At 39.7% G+C, this 27,217-nt stretch overlaps 1 protein-coding gene across 4 annotated transcripts in view; it reads right to left on the bottom strand.

Annotated features, from left to right (window-relative positions):
* LOC128698038 (dehydrogenase/reductase SDR family member 12) overlaps positions 1-24,358 on the bottom strand; it is a 38,522-nt gene extending 14,164 nt beyond the window's left edge. The window contains exons 1-6 of one of the 4 annotated variants that reach the window (XM_070097505.1): positions 24,263-24,358; positions 19,232-19,566; positions 17,823-18,118; positions 10,918-11,000; positions 1,567-1,700; positions 273-499 (exon numbers count right to left, since the gene is read on the bottom strand). In XM_070097505.1, the coding sequence (XP_069953606.1) occupies positions 273-499; positions 1,567-1,700; positions 10,918-11,000; positions 17,823-17,836 (458 nt within the window). In that variant the 5' untranslated portion in view covers positions 17,837-18,118; positions 19,232-19,566; positions 24,263-24,358. Of the gene's footprint in view, positions 1-272; positions 500-1,566; positions 1,701-8,505; positions 8,549-10,917; positions 11,001-11,433; positions 11,529-17,822; positions 18,119-19,231; positions 19,567-24,262 lie in introns of those variants that run through there. The other 3 variants (XM_053790091.2, XM_053790094.2, XM_053790090.1) reach the window with 3 other exon arrangements.
* Positions 24,359-27,217: the final 2,859 nt, after the last annotated feature.

The following is a 27,217-nucleotide window of genomic DNA, read 5'->3' as shown; positions in this document are numbered from 1 at the left end:
GAAAAACTGGCAGATGAACAGCAGAGATAAACATACCTGCGACCAGCTGTCAGTGCTCTCCCCACAGAGTGCAGCACAAAGCCAGCCTTCCCTGTTAACTGCATGGTCAATCAGGTTGTTGGTGCCATTAGTGGCCTACTGGCCCACATATCCATCACAGCCTTGCTTATCTGCTATGTGAAGGAGGTAATGATCCAGTTTCCTCTTGAAAATTTCTACATATTCAGAAACAAAAGTCCAAGACAGATAATGACATATTCCTAGGCTCGTACCTTTGGAGGACGGGCAGGAGGTTGACTGTTAGGATGTAGGGGGAGAGTGTGTTGACAGCAAAACTGACGTCTATCTCACAGCCATCCTCATCCAAGTGCCGCTCATTCAGAAGGCAACTCGCATTGTTGACAAGAACGTGGATTTGTTCTTGCTGAGCAGCAAACTTGGCAGCCCACATAGTCACCTCCCTCGGCCGCGACAAATCCACACAGTGAAGGTAGATTTTCTGAAAATAGTGGAGAGAGTCAGTTAATGATAAAAGATATATAGAAGGTGGGTGGCACAGGCAACAACACTGGTAGATGGGTGCTGACATATTGGTGGGGAGAGGTTGAGCTAATAGGTGAGTGGAAAGAAGTTTTAAAATTTATGGAGCACTGGAGATGTTTTTCAATAAAGGGCTCAGAAATTAAAATTTGGCAAGATCTAATATGAAAACCAAACAGGAATAGCAAGAGAATAAAATTTCATGAGAAAATAATGAAACATGGCTCGGATAGAGCAAGAAACAATATGAAGAGAACCAAACTAAAATAGAATTGGAAGCAAGCCACTCCACTGCAGTCACAATCTGAATATCCACATCAGAACTATGGCAAAATTGTCCACGTCATAAAGAAGACTACACGCCACAAGGGGATAACCAAGAAGCGTCCATCAATAATGATTAAAGATACGGTAGTGCTGAGTAGGCACCCTTCAGGTACATCTCATTCTATGCAACTTTAATTTCAGTGCAAGAAGTTAAATCTACTAAACCATGTAACTTTGTCCTACATATTAGTATACCACAACAACACACAAAAGAGCAAATAGCAGCATCACCAAGAGAATTATGAAGGAACATTATTAACAGCAGTATACAGTATACTGGAGTATACTGTAACAATAAATGGATGAAACTCATAAGATTAAACTTTGAACCTGGAATATACAACAAAGACTCAACTCAAGGGACCCTGGTTTGATTCCCAGGCAGAATACAATGTACGAGTAAGCCATCTTACACTTTCTGCTCGTGTTTACCTAGCAGTAAATAGGTACTTAGGTAATATCCCAGGTACCTGTAGGTACCATGGGTAATATCCTGAGGAGGAAGCAGTATACCTTAGACAAGGATAGGTTTAGAAATGAGCCAAGGTAAGATAACAGCTCTTAGCTTGTAAAATACATGTTAAAAAGAAGCCTTCAATATGGGAAGAGGAAGCACTGACAGAAACAAAGAAATAACAGACTAGTCATACAAAAAAAAAAAAAGTACAGTATATAATGAGAGCCAGAATTTAATCGTACATCATTGCCAGTGGTGGTGATGATCTCCGAGCGTGCTGTCTTGGCCGAGGCTTCGTTGCGACACACCATATGCAGGATGCCACCCCTCTTAGCCACAGCTACAGCTATCTCAAACCCAATTCCAGTGTTGCATCCTGTATACATATGAAAGAGGAAGTGGTAAGGTTAATGCAACTCTTGTACAATTACAGATATTGTTCTTCTAAAAATTCAGAAAGCATTGTAGATAAACTGAAAGCTACATATTAAATTCAGTCTTTTCAGTAAAATTATTCCTAAAGTAAAATATTAAAACATTTTTGGCAAATTTATTGCTAATGTGTATTTGTGATGAATGGTTTGAAAAACCGACAAGTTGAAGATTGAGACACTTATGCAGCATATGGGAATCTTTATTCAGGAAACGTTTCGTCACACAGTGGCTTCATCAGTCCAATACAAAGAGGAAGGCGTGTCTCAATCTTCAATGTGTATTTGAAAAGTATTACATTAGCATACTGTGTCTGCACAATGTGTGACAATCATAGTGACATTTAAAATACACTATACTATAAGCAAATATTAGTTAAAATATACTGCAAGGAAAAAAATTAAAATTTTAGAAAAACTTGAAGTTAAAAGAGAATAAATGAAAATTTAAAGGCTAATTCTTAAAAAATTAGCATGTTAATTAAAATTAAGTAGCAATAAAGAACAAAAAAAGGCACAATACCGTGAATGGAACAATACACAAATAACTTGTACATAAGAGAAAGAAACTTATGACAATGTTTCAGTCTGACTTGGACCATTAACTAGTCACACTGTATTAGTAGCAATACATAAAGTGCAATTCATAATAATTACTGTACATATACTGAAGTACAGTTCACAAGTAACCCACTTGGAGAAGCAGCTTCAGACAGTGTTGCAGTCCAGTCTTGACCACTGCAAAGTCACTGGTCTTCTCTCATTGCAAGTAGTGAATTGTTTCAGCCACAGTATGGCGACTTATTTTTTTCATATTTTAGTCCTACTGTATACTTTTATAGTGTACTACATACAAAACACTGTAGTTAAGAGTATCATATATAAAGTGCAGTACTGTATAATATACAAAAACTACAATCTATAATTACTAGTATATACTGTATACTTAGTCCCAAGTAATAACTACATCTACAACTAGTGAATGCTTATGGAAAGCATGAACAGTACGTACTATATTCACAACTATACATCTATACTTTTAGAAGGTATTTATATTTGTACTATTTGCAAAGACAAATAAATAAATCGATTTCATACATTTTACATATAGAGGAGGGCCCTGTTTTTTCAGTGGTTAGATACCCGACCCCAGCCGATAAGTGAAAACTGCTGGTAAATGGAACATGGTGGATTTTTCCACTAATGAATGCATATAAAACACCTGATAATATATGATAATGTAAGCATGTTAAGTGCTCAATACAGCTAAGCCTAAAGAAAAGATCTTCTTTCAACAAACCAGCTGCACCCCACCAAGGCAGGGTGGCCCAAAAAGAAAAACAAAAGTTTCTCTTTTTAACTTTAGTAATGTACACAGGAGAAGGGGTTACTAGCCCCTTGCTCCTGGCATGTTAGTCGCCTCTTACAACACACATGGCTTACAGAGGAAGAATTCTATTCTGCTTCTCCAAGGAGATAATAAACAAGAACAAGAACTAGTAAGAAAATAGAAGAAAATCCAGAGGGGTGTGTATGTATATAAGTATGTATCTGTGAGTGTGTATGTATATATATATACATATACATTTTTTTAACAAGTCAGCCGTCTCCCACCAAGGCAGGGTGACCCAAAAAGAAAGAAAATCCCCAAAAAGAAAATACTTTCATCATCATTTAACACTTTCACCTCACTCACACATAATCACTGTTTTTGCAGAGGTACTGAGAGGTACAACAGTTTAGAAGCATATACGTATAAAGATACACAACATATCCCTCCAAACTGCCAATATCCCAAACCACTCCTTTAAAGTGCAGGCATTGTATTTCCCAATTCCAGGACTCAAGTCCAGCTATATAAAATAGCCGGTTTCCCTGAATCCCTTGACTAAATATTACCCTGCTCACTCCAACAGCTCGTCAGGTCCCAAATACCATTCGTCTCCATTCACTCCTATCTAACACGCTCACGCACGCTAGCTGGAAGTCCAAGCCCCTCACCCACAAAACCTCCTTTACCAACTCCATCCAACTTTTTCAAGGACGTCCCCTACCCCGCCTTCCTTCCCCTACAGATTTAAATGCTCTTCATGTCATTCTACTTTGATCCATTCTCTCTAAATGACCAAACCACCTCAACAACCCCTCTTCAGCCCTCTGACTAATACTTTTATTAATTCCACACCTTCTCCTAATTTCCACACCCTGAATTTTCTGCATAATATTTACACCACACATTGCCCTTAGACAGGACATCTCCACTGCCTCCAGCTGCCTCCTAGCTGCAGCATTTACAACCCAAGCTTCACACTCATATAAGAGTGTTAGTACTACATACTATACTTTTATACATTCCTTTCCTTGCCTCCATAGATAACATTTTCTGTCTCCACATATACCTCAATGCACCAGTCACCTTTTTTCCTTCATCAATTCTATGATTAACCTCCTCCTTCATAAATCCATCCGGTGACACGTCAACTCCCAAATATCTGAAAACATTCGCACGTCTTCCATACTAAATCATTTGATACCCTCATCACCTTACTCTTTTCTATGTTCACTTTCAACTTTCTACCTTTACACACGCAATTCGTCCACTAACCTTTGCAAGTTTTCTTCAGAATCTCCCATAAGCACAGTATCATCAGCAAAAAGTAACTGTCAATTCCCATTTTGTATTTTATTCCCCATAATTTAATCCCACCCCTCTCCTAAACACCCTAGCATTTACTTCTTTTACAACCCCATGGACCTTTAATAACCATGGTGACATTACACATCCCTGTCTAAGACCTACTTTTACCGGGAAGTAGTCTCCCTCTTCTACACACCCTAACCTGAGCCTCACTATCCTCATAAAAACACTTTACAGCATTTAGTAACTTACCACCTATTCCATATACTTGCAACATCTGCCACATTGCTCCCCTACCCACTCTTTCATGTGCCTTTTCTAAATCTATAAATGCAATAAAAACTTCCCTACCTTTATCTAAATACTGTTCACATACATGCTTCAATGTAAACACTTGATCTACACATCCCCTACCCACTCTAAAACAACCTTGCTCATCCTCAATTCTACATTCTGTCTTGCCTCTAATTCTTTCGATAATAACCCTACCGTACGCTTTTCCTGGTATACTCGGTAAACTTATTCTTCTATAATTTTTACAATCTCTTTTGTCCCCCTTCCCTTTATATAAAGGGACTGGACATGCTCCCTGCCAATCCCTAGGTACCTTCCCCTCTTTCATACATTTATTAAACAAAAATACCAACCACTCCAACACTATATCCCCCCTGCTTTTAACATTTCTGTCATGATCCCGTCAGTTCCAGCTGCTTTACCCCCTTTCATTCTATGTAATGCCTCACGCACCTCCCCCACACTCAAATCCTGCTCTTTTTCACTCCTAAAAGATGGTATACCTCCCTGGCCAGTGCATGAAATTACCGCCTCCCTTTCTTAGTCATTTAAAAATTCCTCAAAATATTCTCGCCATCTACCCAATACCTCCATCTCCCCATCTACTAACTCCCCTACTGTTTTTGACAAATCCATTCATTCCCTAGGCTTTCTTAACTTGTTTAACTAGCTCCAAAATTTTTTTTCTTATTTTCATTAAAATTTCTTGACATTGCCCTCTCACTCTATCATCCACTCTCCTTTTGCACTCTCTCACCACTCTCCACCTTTCTTTTACTCTCCATATACTCTACTCTTCTTATAACACTTCTGCTTTGTAAAAACTTCTCATAAGCTACCTTCTTCTCTTTTATCACACCCTTTACTTCATCATTCCACCAATCACTCTTCTTTCCTCCTGTACCCACCCTCCTATATCCACAAACTTCTGCCCCACATTCTATTACTGCATTTTTAAAACTATTCCAACCCTCTTCAAGCCCCCCACTATTCATACTTGCACCAGCCCACCTTTCTGCCAATAGTTGCTTATATCTCACCCGAACTTCCTCCTCCCTTAGTTTATACACTTTCACCTCCCTCTTACTTGTTGTTGCCATTTTCCTCTTGTCCCAGCTACCTCTTACTCCAACTGTAGCTACAACTAGATAATGATCCGATATATCAGTTGCCCCTCTATAAACGTGTACATCGTGGAGCCTACCCATCAACCTTTTATCCACCAATACATTATCTAACAAACTACTTTCATTACGTGCTTTATCATCCTTGTATATTTATTTATCCTCTTTTTCATAAAATATGTATTACTTATTACCAAACCTCTTTCTACACATAGCTCAATTAAAGGCTCCCCATTTTCATTTACTCCTGGCACCCCAAATTTACCTACTACTCCCTCCACAACATTTTTACCCACTTTAGCATTGAAATCCCCAACCACAAGTACTCTCACACTTGGTTCAAAACTCCCCATGCACTCACTACTATAACCCACTTTTCACATCCAACCTTTATTTTACTCCACATAATCCTTGAATTAATACATTTATAGTCCCTCTTTTCCTACCATAGCTTATCCTTCAACATTATTGCTACTCCTTCTTTAGCTCTAACTATTTGAAACCCCTGACCTAATCCCATTTATTCCTCTCCACTGAAACTCTCCCACCCCCTTCATCTTTGTTTCACTTAAAGCCAGGACATCCAGCTTCTTCTCATTCATAACATGTAAAGTAAAAGGACACAAATGCAACTAATGTGACATTTTATTGAGGCAACGTTTCGCTCCTGGAGAGCGAAACGTTGCCTCTAAAATGTCACATTAGTTGCATTTGTGTCCTTTTACTTTACATATTGTCGGTAATTCTACCAACTTTATTACATTCATAACATCCACAATCATCTCTTTCTTATCATTCACACAACATCCACGCACATTCACACATCCCACTTTAACAATTTTCTTCTTATTCTTTTTAGTAATTATTACAGGAAAAGGGGTTACTAGCCCATTGTTCCCAGCATTTTAGTTGACTTTTACAACAAGCATGGCTTACGGAGGAAAGATTCTTATTCCACTTCCCCATGGATATAAAAGGAAAAGTAATAAGAACAAGAACTATTAAGATAAAATAAAAGAAAACTCAGATGAGTTTGTATAAAAAAACGTGTACATGTATGTGTAGTGTGACCTAAATGTAAGTAGAAGTAGCAAGACGTACCTGTAATCTTGCATATTTATGAGACAAACAAGACACCAGCAATCCTACCATCATGTAAAACAATTACAGGCTTTCGTTTTACACTCGCTTGGCAGGACGGTAGTACCTCCCTGGGTGGTTGCTGTCTACCAGCCTACCACCTATATATATATATACAGTATATATATACTAGGTAGTAGGTTGGTAGACAGCAACCGCCCAGGGAGGTACTACCGTCCTGCCAAGTGAGTAAACGGAAACGTGTAATTGTTTTACATGATGGTTGAATTGCTGGTGAAATTTTTCTGTCTCAAACATGCAAGATTTCAGGTACGCCTTGCTACTTCTACTTACACTTAGGTCACACTACACATACATGTACAAGCATATTTATACACACCCCTCTGGGTTTTCTTCTATTTTCTTTCTAGTTCTTGTTTATTTCCAATATCTCTATGGGGAAGTGTAACAGAATTCTTCCTCCGTAAGCCATGAGTGTCTTAAGAGGCAACTAAAATGCCGGGAGCAAGGGCCTAGTAACCTCTTCTCCTGTATATATTACTAAATATAAAAGGAGAAACTTTCGTTTTTCCTTCAGGGGCACCCCACCTCAGTGGGATATGGCTGGTACGTTGAAAGAAAACATATGTATATACATACGTTTTTTTTTTCCAACAAGTCGGCCGTCTCCCACGTATATACAGGATATTAGCAGTTTGGAGGGATATGTTGTGTATCTTTATACGTATATGGTTCTAAACTGTTGTGTTCTGAGCACCTCTGGAAAAACAGTGATTACAGTATGTGTGAGTGAGGTGAAAGTGTTGTATGATTATGAAAGTATTTTCTTTTTGGGGATTTTCTTTCTTTTTTTGGGTCACCCTGTCTCGGTGGGAGACGGCCGACTTGTTGAAAAAAAAAAATACATATATACATATTTCTTTCTTCTTTCAACAAACCGGCCGTATCCCACCAAGGCAGGGTGGCCCAAAAAGAAAAACAAAAGTTTCTTTTTAAATTTAGTAACTTATACGGGAGAAGGGGTTACTAGCCCCTTGCTCCCAGTATTTTAGTCGCCTCTTACAACACACATGGCTTATGGAGGAAGAATTCTGTTCCACTTCCCAATGGAGATAAGAGGAAATAAACTAGAACTAGTAAGAAAACAGAAGGAAACCTAGAGGGGTGTGTATATACAAGATACATGTATACCTAAAATCTTGCATGTTTATGAGACAAAAAAAAAAAGACACCAGAAATCCTCCCATCATGTAAAACAATTACAGGCTTAAAAACAAGATATGAAAGTAAAATGAATATACAGTGTACACCTTAAAATATGGGGCTGGATGCCCTTCCCTGACAGCTGTTGCGCACGTCAGGCCGAAAACGGTGGAAAAGTGGAAAAAGCGCTGAACATAATGAACGGCTCAATTGAAAACTACCGAAATAGTGGGACATTGAAAAGAGGGACACTGAAATGCAGGGCCTTCCTGTATACAGAGGTAATATAAACATATTTACAACTATGTATTATATACTAAAGTAGCCTATATATTACTATATCTGCAACATTTTTACATATACTAAACAATTTGAAAGAAGTGTAATTACACTTTGTGGCAGTTTGTGCTTGTCAGCAATCATTGTAGCTCAGCTGATGGGGGAAGAGGAAAAATATCCTCATTAACGTCAATACAGTATACGTATCCAGGTAATTCAATGAAGTGATCAGGATTCCAACCTGCTGTCAACTCGTATATTAAAATTGATTTTTTTTATTTCTTACGAGCCATAAAAAGTTTAATAGTTTAATATGCTTAGTATGCATCCCATACCCATCCTGTGGGCGGTAGTCAAAAGATTACAGAGGTACATAATGGGTCCAGGGACTGGACCCCAAAGTTTTGATAGCTGAGCAAGTTACAAAGCCATACAAAGAAGTTACAATTAGCAAGGCAACACAGAGCATAGGCAAAAGGAAAAGACTGGTAATCTCCAATAGCGGGTTCAACTCCTGGGTCACTCCAGTGAATTGTTACATTTGGTCATTATAAATTTCAGTGCCTATCAAGGTTAATTAAGGAACAGTAAATATGTAAGGATTAAAACGAGTTCAATAAATTAAGTTTATAATTACATTTAAAGGATAACACTAATGACCTTGGTTTCAAAATATTAATTCCTCCCTGCACTCAACAGTACAGTACTGTACTGTTAAGTCTTATGTTGCTTACAGAATATATAATGAATATACACTACACAAGTAACATGTTACAGCTTAAATTAATTATGTGAATAAAAATAGGTAGCACACTGACTTGTGCCTAGTGGAGAGAGAATGGAGCCTCCATTGCTTGCTCTGAATGACCCATACAGGTTTGGTGTTTTACAAAAGTAGGTCCTAATTAAAAACAATGAAGGAAAATATTTGACATTAATACACAGTATTAGTGTATTCTAAAACCAAAGGCATATTTTATACCACATCTGATGTCCCATATTAAAAGTAGGACGACCGAAAACAAGGAAATGCGTTCACTGAATAGTTGTCTTACCAGAAGTGCATAGTCATCACAATTCAAATGAACGCATATGCAAACATCCCCACCCGTCATTTAAATTGCAAGCACTGGACTTCCTATGTAAGACTTGTTATCTCACACCAACCTCCAGGATTCAATCTGGCTAACTGGTTTCCTTGACTATTCTTATAATTATGGGAAAGGACTTAGCTAGTAAAAAGTCAGTTAACACCTGAGAAATGGGAGGTAATTTTGATCCAATGACAGGGAAGGTAACTGATTCCACAGGTCAAGAGTCCTTCACTGTCATTAAGGACCCCCTCCCCTTCCCACCAAGGCGGGGTGGCCCAAAAAGAAAAACGAAAGTTTTTTTTAAATTTAGTATTTTATACAGGAGAAGGGGTTACTAGCCCCTTGCTCCCAGCATTTTAGTTGCCTCTTACAACACGCATGGCTTACAGAAGAAGAATTCTGTTCCACTTCCCCATAGAGATAAGAGGAAATAAACAGGAACAAAAACTAGTAAGAAAATAGAAGAAAACCGAGAGGGGTGTGTATATATGTATATGCTTGTACATGTATGAGTAGTGTGACCTAAGTGTAAGTAGAAGTAGCAAGACGTACCTGAAATCTTGTACGTTTATGAGACAAAAAAAAAAAAAAAAAAAAAAACAGCAATCCTACCATCATGTAAAACAATTACAGGTTTCTGTTTTACACTCACTTGGCAGGACGGTAGCACCTCCCTGGGCAGTTGCTGTCTACCAACCTACTACCTAAATGTTTCATGACATTGCTAATAAAATGTGCCATGCCTCTGAACAACCACTGGTATTAGACAGACAGAAAAAAAAAAAAACCAAGGAATAATAAAATTATCTATTTTGACCAAAAACATCAGACAACAGACAAAAATGTCATTCAGCTCATAATGGGTAATTTGGAAAGACTGTTGGAAGTGCAGATCATTCACTTGCCACACTGGGGATATGAAGACAACTTGCAGTAGTACCTCTGCCAATTGTATGATATAATCTCTATCATGTGGTGTGACTGCTACAACACTACCAGTGACTTTTTCATCAATAATTATATTGGTTGATATTATAATAGAAATTATTATAATAATCACTGAAAAGTGCTAAAACCCATAGAGGTCTTACAGCACATGAAGGAATGGGAGGAAGTCAGATATGAACATCTTTCCCTTTCCTTCAAAAGCAACTTTTGATGAACTGGTAAATATCCAAGTTATATGTCTGAAAATGGAGGATGATGTGATGCCATCTTAACCAGGCTACTATTTTGTACCACAAACACCACTACCACATTAAGGTGATCAAACACAGAAAATACTTTGAGATTATTACACAAAGAGGGGGAAGGCATAAGAGCGCTTAACCTTTAAAGGTCATACAGTGCCTGGGGAATAAAAGGCAATCAGATTCAATCCAAGGAAACACCTGAGGAGGTAACATTACATTCATGTGAGGTTACGAACCTGTGATGATGTAGTGACGATTGGAGCAGTCTACCTCAAGATCTTCCTCCACAAATCTGGCACGGGCAAGGTCAAAGCCACTCCTGCAGGAGAACATATCTGTTATCTATTGTAATGAAACATGCAAGCCTAAAAAAAAAAATTAAGTAAAAAATATTCAGACATTATAAAATGGCTTCCAATACTGAAAGATTAACACTAAACACTTATAATGCTAAAAATGCCTTCAATAACTATGAATCAAATGAGAGGAGACAAATTTTATTTACAATATGTACACAATTATTAAAAAAATTAGGCAATATTTATTTCATACATTTTGAAAATTCGATTATACAAACCATTTAAATCAACTAAAACTAGAACTCAGACCTAATTAACAGTGGCCGACTTGTTAAAAAAAAAACTGAAGTTAAGTTATTTGAATATTCATTTTTTATTTAACAAAATTTGATATATCAGCATTATGCTGATGTATCCAATGTCATATTCCATCATGCAGAATAGGATTCATACAATGTGTTGAAATCTGTCAGTCTGAGCTGGGAGACCTCAGTAAAGAAGTGAGAACATCGAGTATTCCAGCAAGGGTTCATCAGCTATGGGAACTTCAGAGGTTTTGTTCCAGCATGGCTGAAGTTACTATCATTTGGTCATTGCCAAGTTGCAAAATTGTAGACCTGGAAAATATATAGAGATCTTCCACTGCACCTATAAGTACAAGAAAACACCTAAATTACTGGGAATGGTTGAAGTCCCTTGATCTGTACTCCTTGGAACACAGGCAAGAAAGATAATTTTATTTCAGCATGATACAAATTTTGTACAAAGGTGTAAATGCAGAAAGCCCTACACATGCAAAGCATTTTGGACAAACTTAAAGACTAACTTAAAGATTAATAAGGCAATAACAATACAAGTAATTTTATACTCCTAAATTATACTTACAGTCACTTGGGTGAGAGTAAGTATAATTTAGGAGTTCACAATGAATGCAAGAGGACTGAATATCCTATTAGCTTGTGCTATATGGCTTTAACAAGTTTAAATGAGAGGAATCACATGTTTGATTATTAACAAAAGGGAACACAATCAATTAATCATAACATACACTTTGAAATGATGAAGGAAAAGGAGTGATAAAAGAAAAAAAGGTAGCTTATGAGAGGTTTTTACAAAGCAGAAGTGTTATAAGAAGAGCAGAGTATATGGAGAGTAAAAGAAAGGTGAAGAGAGTGGTGAGAGAGTGCAAAAGGAGAGCAGATGATAGAGTGGGAGAAGCACTGTCAAGAAATTTTAATGAAAATAAGAAAAAATTTTGGAGTTAAAAAAGTTAAGAAAGCCTAGGGAACGTATGGATTTGTCAGTTAAAAACAGAGTAGGGGAGTAGCAGATGGGGAGATGGAGGTACTGGGTAGATGGCGGGAATATTTTGAGGAACTTAAATGTCGATGAAGGAAGGGAGGTGGTAATTTCATGCACTGGCCAGGGAGGTATACCATCTTTAAGGAGTGAAGAAGAGCAGGATGTGAGTGTGGAGGAGGTGCACGAGGCATTATGTAGAATGAAAGGGGGTAAAGCAGCTGGAACTGATGGGATCATGATAGAAATGATTAAAGCAGGAAGGGATATAGTGCTGGAGTGGTTTTTTTTTTTTTTCCAACAAACCAGCCATATCCCACCAAGGCAGGGTGGCCCAAAAAGAAAAACGAAAGTTTCTCTTTTTAAATTTAGTAATATATACAGGAGAAGGGGTTACTAGCCCCTTGCTCCCTGGAGTGGTTGGTATTTTTATTTAGTATATGTATGAAATTAGGTCACCCTGCCTCAGTGGGAGACGGCCGACTTGTTGAAAAAAAAAAAAAAATGAAATTAGGTAGTAGGTTGGTAGACAGCAACCATCCAGGGGGGTACTACCTTCCTGCTAAGTGAGTGTGAAACGAAAGCCTGTAATTGTTTTACATGATGGTAGGATTGCTGGTGTCTTTTGTCTGTCTCATAAATATGCAAGATTACAGGTACGTCTTGCTACTTCTACTTACACTTAGGTCACACTACACACACCTGTACAAGCATATATATACACACCCCTCTGGGTTTTCTGCTATTTTCTTTCTAGTTCTTGTTCTTGTTTATTTCCTCTTATCTCCATGGGAAAGTGGAACAGAATTCTTCCTCCATAAGCCATGCGTGTTGTAAGAGGCAACTAAAATGCCAGGGGAAAGGGGATAGTAACCCCTTCTCCCGTATATATTACTAAATGTAAAAGGAGAAACTTTCGTTTTTCCTTTTGGGCCACCCTGCCTCGATGGGATATGGCCGGTGTGTTGAAAGAAGAAAGAATATGTATGAAAGAGGGGAAGGTATCTAGGGATTGGCAGAGAGCATGTATAGTTCCTTTATATAAAGGGAAGGGTACAAGAGAGATTGCAAAAAATTATAGGGGAATAAGTTGACTGAGTATACCAGGAAAAGTGTACGGTAGGGTTATTATTGAAAGAATTAGAGGTAAGACAGAATGTAGGATTGCAGATAAGCAAAGAGGCTTTAGAATGGGTAGGGGATGTGTATACATTGAAGCGTATATGTGAACAGTATTTAGATAAAGGTAGGGAAGTTTTCATTGCATTTATGGATTTAGAAAAGTCGTATGATAGAGTGGATAGGGGAGCAATGTGGCAGATGTTGCACGTATAACTTAATATGTAGTAAGTTACTAAATGCTGTAAAGAGTTTTTATGAGGATAGTGAGGCTTAGGTTAGGGCGTGTAGAAAAGAGGGAGACTACTTCCCAATAAAAGTAGGTCTTAGACAGGGATGTGTAATGTCACAATAGTTGTTTAATATATTTATAGATGGAGTTGTAAAAGAAGTAAATGCTAGGGTGTTGGGGAGAGGGGTGGGATGAAATTATGGGGAATCAAATACAAAATGGGAGTTGATACTACTGTGCTTATGGGAGATTCTAAGGAAAAGTTGCAAAGGTTAGTGGACGAGTTTGGGAGGGTGTAAGGTAGAAAGTTGAAAGTGAATATAGATAAGAGTAGGGTGATGAGGGTATCAATGATTTAGATAAAGCAAAATTGGATATCGCATTGGAGAGAGGGAGTATGGGAGACGTGAATGTTTTTAGATATTTGAGAGTTGATGTGTCAGCAGATGGGTTTATGAAGGATGAGGTTAACTACAGAACTGATGAAGGAAAAAAAGTGACTGGTGCATTGAGGTATATGTGGAAACAAATAACATTATCTATGGAGGCAAAGAAAGGAATGTACGAAAGTACAGTTGTACTAACACTCTTATACGGGTGTGAAGCTTGGGTTGTAAATGCTGCAGCAAGGAGGCGGTTGAAGGCAGTGGAGAATGTCCTGTCTAAGGGTAATGTGTGGTGTATATGTTATGCAGAAAATTCGGAGTGTGGAAATTAGGAGAAGGTATGGAGTTACTAATAGTATTAATCAGAGGGATGAAGAGGGGTTGTTGAGGTGGTTTGGTCATTTAGAGAGAATGGATCAAAGTAGAATGACATGGAGAGCATAGGAATCTGTAGGGAAAAGGCGGCGGGGTAGGGGTCGTCCTCCAAAGTGCTGGAGGGAGGGGGTAAAGGAGGTTTTGTGGGCAAGGGGCTTGGGCTTCCAGCAAGCGTGCACGAGTGTGCTAGATAGGAGTAAATGGAGACTAATGGTTTTTGGGAACTGACGAGTTGTTGGAGTGTGAGCAGGGTAATATTTAGTGAAGGGATTCAGGGAAACTGGTTATTTTTATACAGCTGAACTTGAGTACTGGAAATGGGAAGTACAATGCCTGCACTTTAGATGGATTTGGGATATTGGCAGTTTGGAGGGATATGTTATAGTATATTCTTCTAAACTGTTGAATCTGGGCACCTCTGCAAAAACAGTGATTATGTATGAGTGAGGTGTAAGTGTTGAATGATGATGAAAGTATTTTCTTTTTGGGGATTTTTTTTCTTTGGGTCACCCAGCCTAGGTGGGACTGGAGACAAATCTGCACATGGAAATCACTCCCTATGAAAGCAAATAATTGGCAGGCAGTGCAACATCCCCAAAAATCAAAAATCAAAATCAAAATCTTTATTTCCTTGTAAAGCTTACAATGTGTGGTTTACATGTTATAAAATATTAATTACAAAGAAGGCCACTAGCATGCCAAGGTATTTCGGGCAGACTAATACTAATTCTTACTCTATATTGATACAAGTTATGAAGCAGTATGCTTGAACATACATTATTAGATACATACATAATTAGATACATACCTAATTATCTTAGGCAAATTTAGGACTAACTTAAGATTTAATAGGCAATAGTTATATTAGGAATTTAATGTTTACAGTCATTTGGGTGGGTGTAAGTGTAAATTAGAGGGGAATTACAGATATTGAGAGTAAGACTATATTGTTTTGGATATGTTCATGATACAAAAAGAGAATTAGGTGGTTTTCATTTGGTTTGCTGATTGGGTGTGTTAAGGAGATGACCTGTTTTTAATGGTAGTTTTGAAAATGGTGCTCGAGTCTGTGGTTCTAGAGTTTTCAGGCCGGGAGTTCCAGATTTTAGGCCCTTTTATGTACATCAAATTTCTGTTGAAGTTAAGCCAGACATGGCAAATGTCAGATTTTTGTGTCTGGTAGTGTGTCTGTGTCCTGTTGCAACTATCAAGAAAGTGTTTTAATTCATGGTTAATATTAGAATTTATGGTTCTGTAAATGTAGGTTGCACAATAGTGGGTGTGAATGTTCTGTACAGTGAGTAGTTTAGGTCTTTGAAGGGTGGGGGTGTGTGTTGTCTTGCATTGGATTGCGTGATAATTGTTACTACGGCTTTCTGTTGGGTTATTACTGGCTTTAGGCAAGTTGCTGCTGTTGATCCCCAGGCACAAATAGTATAGGTGAGGTAGGGATAGAAGACTGAATAGTATAATGTGAGCACGGCTAATTGCAGTACATAGTAACATATCTTGGAGAGGATCCCAATTGTTTTGGATACTTTTTTTGTTATTTGTTGGATATGGGTGTTGAACATACATGTACAAGCATATATATACACACCCCTCTGGGTTTTCTATTTTTTTTCTAGTTCTTGTTCTTTAATTCCTCTTATCTCCATGGGGAAGTGGAACAGAATTCTTTCTCCACAAGCCATGCGTGTTGTAAGAGGCGACTAAAATGCCTGGGGCAAGGGGCTAGTAACCCCTTCTCTTGTATAAATTACTAAATTTAAAAAGAGAAACTTTCGTTTTTCTTTTTGGGCCACCCTGCCTTGGTGGGATACGGCCAGTTTGTTGGAAAAAAAAATGGGTGTTGAATTTCAGGTTGCTATTAAGGTGCAGGCCCAGGAATTTGCCCTCATTATGTTTAGCAATAAGAGTGTTGTCAATCGTTATGTTCAGCTGGGCAGCACCTGTTCAGTTCACAAACAGAATGTAGAAGGCTTTGTCAATATTAAGTGTAAGTTTATTAGCAGTCATCCAGGTTGATATTTTTACTAGTTTTCAATGAAAAGCAAGGGCACTAAAAGTATGCTAAGAGACAACACAATAGTAAGTGACAGGGGCCCAAGACTGTTCAACTGCCACCCAGCACACATAAGGGGGATTACCAACAGAAAACTGGCTAGAAAGACACAAAGTCGGTACCTGACCAAACAGGTCGTGGCTTGTACGTTGGTCTGTGTGTGGCCAACAGTAACAGCCTGGGTGATCAGGCCCTGATCCACTGCAGTGGCTCCTGAAGTAGTGCCAGAGTGGGTACAAGTGACGTACCACTTACAGCCCTATGGCAAGGGCATGGTGAGCTGACTTTGTGTCAAGTGGAGTACTGTTTACAGCCCTATGGCAGGGGCAGCCTATGACAAGGGCAGGCTGACTCAACTCCAACTGAGCCATTCCTGACACTCAGACCACAGCCCAAGTGCCAGAATAACTTGGGAGATTCTATGGAGTTGTGTTGAACACCGGGAGATTCTATGGAGTTGTGTTGAACACCTAACATCTAACCTGTGTATACTACATCTGCATTTTGTTTGTCCTCCAGTGCATCCAAGACCATGTCATAGTGATCCAGTAGTTGTGAGAGGCAGGAGCAACTTGCTCTAAACCCATGCACACAGAAAACACACAAAACAAGGACACCAGGTCAAGTGTCTATCAACATACAACTACATTTAACATCATACAGAACCACTACCATACAACAACTAATGCTACCAACCTCCCCCCCCAATCCCCTTCATGGATGAGTACTGTAATCTAAATGGAGATAGTTTTCCTGGGCTTTTTTTTCATTTCCAAGCTTTCTTAACAGCTTGAGTAGTGTCGGCTCCTTGCTGGGTCTGCATACCCAAGGATGAGCTTAATTTGTTAATGTACAAAATTCTGAATGTTTCACTGTTGAGATTCCTTGACAGCCTACAGAAGTTATCTTGTTTGCGTTCGTTAAATATGTTCATTGTAAAGTCAGTCAAGGATTTTCTCTCTTTTTGATACAAGATTTTATTTGTCCTTATCAAGGGCAAGTTCACCACTTATTGTGCAGAAACTCGTAACAGCTTTTATGAGCTAAGTTTAGTTTCTATAACAAAGAATAAGATAAGGAATTTAAATAAAGTGATGTCTATTGATCTTAAAATTACCTGCTAAGCACCTTTGGGTTTTTTACATTAAGCTGGCAGTGTGACTGTACTCTGGCAAGCAGCTTAAGTCATTACCTAACATGTACCTGGGATGAACTCCAGTATCTACTGTCTGATCATATTAGCAGCATGTTTGTCATTCACCCTTTTCATTGTGGGATGAAGAGAAAAAACTGCTTAGCATATTTTATAATTTTATATGGTTTGGGTTCTGAGTGTTCTAGGTAAAAGTTTTTCCTTCTCTCTTACCCAGCTTTAAACATATATGGGAAGCAGGAACTCTCCACTGTTTCAGATGGGAGTGAATACTCCAGGTCCACTTTCTCCTCCACTCATCTTTGACCCTGGAGTTATTATACTGCTGTATTGTTATGGTGCATCCCCCATCTCCAGGTCTGTATTTTCCTTTTAAATACATGTGTATGTTGTTTTTGTATGCTGTGTCCTCATCTACTGTTTTTATCTCTTCATATCTTGTCTCATCTTCATTTTTTTAAGTTCAATTTTTCCCCAACATTTTTCAGTCATATCCACGTTGGTGATATCTGAGTAAGTAAGTAAGTAAGTAAGTAAGTTTATTCAGGTATACACAAATACAGTTACATAGAATTATCATACATAGCAGCATATGTGTAGTCAATATGAAGTCATCACACCATTGCAATCCCAGTAACTGCATATAGGTGAATTAATTTAACTAGTTTATGTTTTATCATGAGTATGTGGGTCGTTCAGGCTGTAATTTGGCTCTATGCTAACATCAAGAATAATTTAACCCTTAAACTAGGATTAAAATTAACTTGCCGAGTATAAATACTGTAAATAGTATTCCCTAGTGTAAACGTGGTTATACATCTACAAATGCATGAAAACAGAGACAAGGACAAATTAAAGGGTATCTATATGCTAGGAAAAACAAACTTATGGTAGTTCACATAGATGCTCAGAGAAAGAGAAAGAGAAAGAGAGAGAAAGAAAGAGTGAAAGAAAGAGTGAGAGTGAAAGAGAGTGAGAGTGAAAGAGTGAGAGTGATACTATGCAAGTATACTAATGTTAAGAGATTAACGTAAATGAACTTAGCAAGTATGTTAGATGCTGAGAGAGAAACTTATTTTAAGTTAGTCCTAAGTTTTCCCGAAATGCACTACTTATTAAGGGGTTTTCAGCACACACACCTAAATGCAATTCACTTTTGTACAACATTGTATCATGCTGAAATAAAGTATGTATCTTTGCAAGAGGAATCTAGAGAGCAGGTTTTTCAAGTGGGCAGAAGAGAGCATAACGTTCAATGGTGATAACTTCTAGTTGCTCAATTATGAAAAGAATGAAGAACTCAAAAGGAACACTGTATACAAAACAAGAGGATTATAAAACAATGAAATGAAAACACAAAAGACCTGGGAGTGATTATGTAAGCTGACCTCTCTTTCAGAGCACAATAAGGCAAATGTATAGCCAGGAAGATGACAGGATGTATGAGAACTTTCAAAACATGAGAAATTGTGCCAATGGTGACACTTAGAATTTTGATCAGTGTTGATTGCCCCTTTCAGTGCCAGAGAGATTATTTACAGCCTGCATATACTTAATAAATAATTTAAAACAATGGGAATTCGCCCCCAAGAAAGTAATATTAACTGACAGAGGGAACTCACTTGGCATACTCGCGGTTGCCCTTGTAGTTCCAGAGTATGCGACGGTACCAGGAAGTAGTAGTCATTATCTTCTACCTCTTCCTATTTTAACTCTTAAGAACCTTCTGTTGATTTCAGAAATGCTCGAGGTCTTCTTACTTGATCTTGCTGTCAGAGATGGTTTGTGCCTGTTGCTGGGAGCTTGCTCCAATATACACTATATTAAATATATAGTTTTTTTTTTTTTACATTTTATGTAGACAAAAACCCTCGCTTTCCATAATATTTTTTCTTAATTTATTGCCAATTCTTCTCCATTGTAGGTACTGCTTCCACTCTTCTCACGGCTGGATTTCCTGAAAAAATTCTCTTTTTGGTTTCTTTTACAATTTATGGACACTAAACGTACACTACACAAAGTAACGATACACTACAGTTTACACACTACAAATTGGTACTTGAAAACAAGAACTAAACCTGTAGCGTTAGTGGCAGAGGGGGGTAGGAGGGACAAGAGTGGCTGTTGATAAGGAAGTTGGGGGAGAGGGGGAAGACAGATTAAATAGATAAGAGTATAAGATCATATACAACGCTGTCACCTATATTAACTACTCTACTTTTATTTACTACAAATTAATATATTTGAAAACAAGTATTAAACCCGTACAGGTCATACAGAATACAAAAACACACCCTATACATATTTTACGAGAGAGAGAGAGAGAAAGAAAAAAAGGAAGAAAGAAAAGCAGAATCAAAAGTAATGGAACTTGATACGAAGAAGGGGATATTAGCTCCAATTCCAAGGATGAAGAGCTACTCACTGGCATCAAGGCACAGTAAAACTACAAAATATAAGAATGACATTGACCCAACAGTTTCCAACAAGGCTATTATGGTCGGTATTTACAAGGGATCATACGTACCTGGTGAATGAGAGGAAATCAGGTTTGATCCAAGGAAGGGGAGTAGCTTCAATTTCTTGACTCAGTACCTTTCACTAATATCCTTGAAAGGTTTATTAATAATAAATATTACAATAAGAATAATGCAAGTATCATATTCGAATAAATGCGCTAAATATAATGTTATTTGTAATTATAAATAAATAATAATCACAATGTGTACCACATCAGCTATGAAAATGATAGAATGGATAATGAAAAGCTTCAAAAACTAGGGATGCCAAGCCAATGATAATATTCTTCAAATCGCTTGTTCTCTCTAGGCTGGAATATTGTTGTACACTGACGACCCCTTTCAAGGCTGGCGAAATTACAGACCTGGAGAATGTACAGAGAACTTTCACTGCACATGCAAGTACCATAAAGCATCTAAATTACTGGAAACGGCTGAAATCCGTTGACCTGTACTCCTTGGAACGCAGGCGAGAAAGATGCATGATAATATACACTTGGGAAAATCCTAGAGGGACTAGTCCCAAATCTGCACAGAAATGACTCCCTACGAAAGCAAGACTCGGCAGGCGGTGCAACATCCACCACACAAGGCTGAGGGACTGAACACCACACAAGGCTGAGGGACTGAACACCACACAAGGCTGAGGGATTGAACACCATGTAAGGCTGAGGGATTGAACACCATGCAAGGCTGAGGGACTAAACACCACGCAAGGCTGAGGGACTGAACACCACGCAAGGCTGAGGGACTGAACACCACGCAAGGCTGAGGGACTGAACACCACACAAGGCTGAGGGACTGAACACCACACAAGGCTGAGGGACTGAACACCACGCAAGGCTGAGGGACTGAACACCACGCAAGGCTGAGGGACTGAACACCACGCAAGGCTGAGGGACTGAACACCATACAATGCTGAGGGACTGAACACCACACAAGGCTGAGGGACTGAACACCACACAAGGCTGAGGGACTGAACACCACACAAGGCTGAGGGACTGAACACCACACAAGGCTGAGGGACTGAACACCACACAAGGCTGAGGGACTGAACACCATACAAGGCTGAGCGACTGAACACCATACAAGGCTGAGCGACTGAACACCATACAAGGCTGAGCGACTGAACACCATACAAGGCTGAGCGACTGAATATCACACAAGGCTGAGGGACTGAATACCACACAAGGCTGAGGGACTGAACACCACACAAGGCTGAGCGACTGAACACCACACAAGGCTGAGCGACTGAACACCATACAAGGCTGAGCGACTGAACACCATACAAGGCTGAGGGACTGAATATCACACAAGGCTGAGGGACTGAATACCACACAAGGCTGAGGGACTGAATACCACACAAGGCTTAGGGATTGAACGCCATACAAGGCTGAAGGACTGAACACCACACAAGGCTGAGAGACTGAATACCACACAAGGCTGAGGGACTGAATACCACACAAGGCTGAGGGACTGAATACCACACAGGGCTGAGAGACTGAATACCACACAAGGCTGAGGGACTGAATACCACACAAGGTTGAGGGACTGAATATCACACAAGGCTGAGGGACTGAATACCACACAAGGTTGAGGGACTGAATATCACACAAGGCTGGGGGACTGAATATCACATAAGGCTGAATATCACACAAGGCTGAGGGACTGAATACCACACAAGGCTGAGGGACTGAATACCACACAAGGCTGAGGGACTGAATATCACACAAGGCTGAGGGACTGAATATCACACAAGGCTGAGGGACTGAATACCACACAAGGTTGAGGGACTGAATACCACACAGGGCTTAGGGATTGAACGCCATACAAGGCTGAGGGACTGAACACCATACAAGGCTGAGAGACTGAATACCACACAAGGCTGAGGGACTGAATACCACACAAGGCTGAGAGACTGAATACCACACAAGGCTGAGGGACTGAATACCACACAAGGCTGAGGGACTGAATACCACACAAGGCTGAGAGACTGAATACCACACAAGGCTGAGGGACTGAATACCACACAATGTTGAGGGACTGAATACCACACAAGGCTGAGGGACTGAATACCACACAATGTTGAGGGACTGAATACCACACAATGTTGAGGGACTGAATACCACACAATGTTGAGGGACTGAATACCACACAAGGCTGAGGGACTGAATACCACACAAGGCTGAGGGACTGAATACCACACAAGGCTGAGGGACTGAATACCACACAAGGCTGAGGGACTGAATACCACACAAGGCTGAGGGTCTGAATACCACACAAGGCTGAGGGACTGAATACCATACAAGGCTGAGAGACTGAATACCACACAAGGCTGAGGGACTGAATACCACACAAGGCTGAGAGACTGAATACCACACAAGGCTGAGGGACTGAATACCACACAAGGCTGAGGGACTGAATACCACACAATGTTGAGGGACTGAATACCACACAAGGCTGAGGGACTGAATACCACACAATGTTGAGGGACTGAATACCACACAAGGCTGAGAGACTGAACACCATACAAGGCTGAGGGACTGAATATCACATAAGGCTGAGGGACTGATCACCTCAAACTATTTCATCTCCTCTGTCTGCAGTATTATTTTCTATTGGATTAATGTGAAGCCACTAGCTGGCCAAATGTCTCCACAATACAAATACCCAAATGTTGCACATGACTTGTTCATCTACTCGGTTTTATATACCATTAACAAATAGTCATTACTTTCCCGTTCGCATTATGTTAATGGAGAAACTCTCCACCCATCATTGTATCTCCGAGCTTAAAAACCTGTTATTTAAAATTATAAAAAATGACTGATATAGAGATCCAATTCTTTTGATAAACTGCTTATTATTTTATAAAATACAAACATGCTATCTACACCTCGGCATTAATTATTTCTTGTGGAATTTATTTTGGGAAATAGTAGAAAAAATAATTGGTTATTACTGACACTCCTGGTCAATCAACGAACGTAATAAATAAAGAATAATTACATTTAAACAAAGGCGTGACAGTTCCATATCTACTGCAGGTGGAGTGAGGTTAAATTACGTTAGGTTACGTTATACTTGAGGTTAGATGAGGGTGGGATTTGATAGGTTATGATTCTTACACGATGTCCATGACAAAATTAACCTGATATTAAACATTTTCAGGAATAATTATCGTAAAACTCACCATGTTAATATTAGACCCTCAAGCGAGATTGCAAGGAGTTAGTTAGTTTAATATGTTTATTATGCACCCCATACCCATCCTGTGGGCGGTAGTCAAAAGATTACAGAGGTACATAATTGGTCCAGGGACTGGACTCCAAAGTTTTGATAGCTGAGCAAGTTACAGAGGTAATGCAAGGATCCAGTGGAAATGTCACTTCGTCTAACTTTTTTTTTTCGGGGGGGGGGGGGAGAGGTTATCCTGGTGGGTAATTTACACGTTAGTATGTATGATAATTGTACTGACATGTGTGTGACTGCAATGGTCGATTCACAGATCCTGTACCTAAATAAACTGAAGTACAGTATAGGCTAAATTTTTTTTTTTGCTCGAAATGTTTATGCATCCAATGGGTCTTCAGATTATTAAACGTTTTATATATTAATTCTGAAATAAATATTTGCATTCGTATAAAAGACCCGGATTTTTACAATTACCTAAAATTTACAGTTAAGTGCTAACAGGTCATACAAGGAAATGGGAGGTAAAAAAATGTTTGAATTAAGGCAGGGGAGGGTAACTAATTCCGTAACTCCAAGGATCATTTTATGATAAATTCTGGTGTTTGGCCAAGCACCACCAACCAGCCTTAACAAGTCAAGGTGAGCTTCCTAAAGGTAATTCCTTGAACCATCTCATTTGTCCATTATGATGCTACTGGTGAAATTCTCCTTCCTGTTCATTTAATCTGTTGTTGATTCCTCATAATGAATTATGTTAGCTGGAGTAAGAATCTGGGTTGTAATAATAATATTATAGTCTCGTCACGTTGCCCACAAACGCCCACACTTGGATGTATATCCATCCACTACACTACACTGGTTCACGTCAGTTTTTCCTCAGTTCTACTGCATAATTATTGTCTTATGAAACATTTTGTGTATTTGTTTTGATTTTTTTACCTGTGATATCTTTAGAGGTGTGGAGAAGTGTAGCTTACATCCACCCAGCACAACACTTATCACCTGACTGTTCCTCGTCCTCCCTCACTCATTACCTCCCTCTTTATCCCCCCCTCTCTCCCTCCAGTCCTCCCCCCTCCTCTCCCTCCATTCCTCCCCCCTCCTCTCCCTCCATTCCTCCCCCCTCCTCTCCCTCCATTCTTCCCCCCTCCATCTGGTAGTCACCAGTTCAACACTATAAAACACATCTTGTGTGATGCAGTAACACAAGGCAAACATAGCTAACTCTGGGTCCCACACAGTTTTTGCCATACAGAATTGGTTTGATGGCTGTTAAGAGTTTAACCCCAGCAGCTGCATAGTTATGAAAATCGGGATGATCGAAGAAGACCAGAAGCAAAGTACAGGCTAATGGGGAAAAAGGCTGCAAACCTCCCTGACAGTGGATCTTGGGTAAGCATAGTTCTAAGCATTTCTCCTGAGGCATAAATCATCTGAATTTGCCAGTCTCGTAGCAATGCAAGATTGTCAAATTTAAAGGAAGCTTTCAGGAACTTTAACAAGAAATCATTCTCAGTCCACTGCAGGGCATCTCTCAGGCCCATCTTGGAGTATGCAGAGCCAGTATGGAACCCACATATGATAATGCATGTCAAGAACCCGGAAAATGTAAATGTGTAATTATAACGAGACTAGTCCAATAGCTGAGGAGGTCAGGGAGATGTTAGGAAATACTTCTTTACCCCTAGAGAGGCCAAGAAGTGGTACGACCTAGACAGTGAAGTGGTAGAGGTAGGCTTCATACACAGATTTAAGAACAGGTATGAAAGGATTCACGCAGCCAGGAGTGAACCCAGTAGCCACCAGCGGATTGGCGGGTCCAGGAGCTGAGACTCGACATCTGCCAGTACAGATAGGTGAATACAGAATACTACCATCACCAACACCATCGTCTTATACCACCACCATCACACCTAGTTGATGTTACTACCATGTACACCACTACTACCACTTACACCAGTAGTCATAGTTATACCACCACTTACACCAGTACCATCACCAGTTATACCACTACTACCACTTACACCAGAACCATCATAGTTATACCACCACTTACACCAGTACCATCACCAGTTATACCACTACTACCACTTACACCAGAACCATCACAGTTATACCACCACTTACACCAGTACCATCACCAGTTATACCACTACTACCAATTACACCAGAACCATCACTAGTTATACCACCACTTACACCAGTACCATCACCAGTTATACCACCACTACCACTTACACCAGTACCATTACAGTTATACCACCACTTACACCAGTGCCATCACCAGTTATACCACTACCACTTACACCAGTACCATCACAGTTATACCAGCACTTACACCAGTGCCATCACCAGTTATACCACCACTACCACTTACACCAGTACCATCACCGGTTAAACCACCACTACCACTTACACCAGTACCATTACAGTTACACCAGCACTTACACCAGTACCATCACAGTTATACCATTTACACCAGTACCATCACCAGTTATACCACCATTTACACCAGCACCATCACCAGTTATACCACCACTTACACCAGTACCATCACCAGTTATACCACCACGTATACCAGTACCATCACCAATTATACCACCACGTATACCAGTACCATCACCAGTTATACCACCACGTATACCAGTACCATCACCAATTATACCACCACGTATACCAGTACCATCACCAGTTATACCACCACGTATACCAGTACCATCACCAATTATACCACCACGTATACCAGTACCATCACCAGTTATACCACCACTTACACCAGTACCATCACCAGTTATACCACCACTTACACCAGTACCATCACCGTTATACCACCACGTATACCAGTACCATCACCAGTTATACCACCACGTACACCAGTATCATCACCAGCTATACCACCACCACCACGTACACCAGTACCATCACCAGTTGTACCACCACGTACACCAGTACCATCACCAGCTATACCACCACCACCACGTACACCAGTACCATCACCAGTTGTACCACCACGTGCACCAGTACCATCACTAGTTATACCACCACGTTGTTAGGTAAGACACATATGCAACAGTTAGGTATCTTTACCTCGAAACGCCTCGCCCACACAGCAGGCCTCTTCAGTCGAGTACAGAAAAGTTGATAGAAGCAGAAGAGACTTGAAGACGATGTAATCAGTCCATCACCCTTAAAGTTTTGAGGTGGTCAGTCCCTCAGTCTGGAGAAGAGCATTGTTCCGTAGTCTGAAACAATACGAAACAATGCTCTTTTCCAGACTGAGGGACTGACCACCTCAAAACTTTAAGGGTGATGGACTGATTACATCGTCTTCAAGTCTCTTCTGCTTCTATCAACTTTTCTGTACTCGACTGAAGAGGCCTGCTGTGTGGGCGAGGCGTTTCGAGGTAAAGATACCTAACTGTTGCATATGTGTCTTACCTAACAACCTGTCGGTATTTTATACCATTTTAATGTTCATACCACCACGTACACCAATACCATCACCAGTTATACCACCACGTACACCAGTGGCATCATCAGTTGTACCACCACGTACACCAGTACCATCACCAGTTGTACCACCACGTACACCCGTACCATCACCAGTTGTACCACCACGTACGCCAGTACCATCACCAGTTGTACCACCACGTACACCCGTACCATCACCAGTTGTACCACCACGTACACCAGTACCATCACCAGTTATACCGCTACCACCCTTTCCCCACGACCACAATTACTCACTCTACCAAGAATTGTTTAAAGGTAATAAAAAATATATTTTAATCATAAAAAGTGTAGTGTGGTGATCAGATATGTCAAAAGTGAGATTAAGACTATTTTTATCTCTGAGTGAGGTAGGTAAACTTCGCTATTACCACAGATACCTGC

This window comes from Cherax quadricarinatus, chromosome 58 (genome assembly GCF_038502225.1).
Source record: "Cherax quadricarinatus isolate ZL_2023a chromosome 58, ASM3850222v1, whole genome shotgun sequence".
Lineage (NCBI taxonomy): Eukaryota > Metazoa > Arthropoda > Malacostraca > Decapoda > Parastacidae > Cherax > Cherax quadricarinatus.
This window is presented reverse-complemented; position numbering and strand designations above follow the sequence as displayed.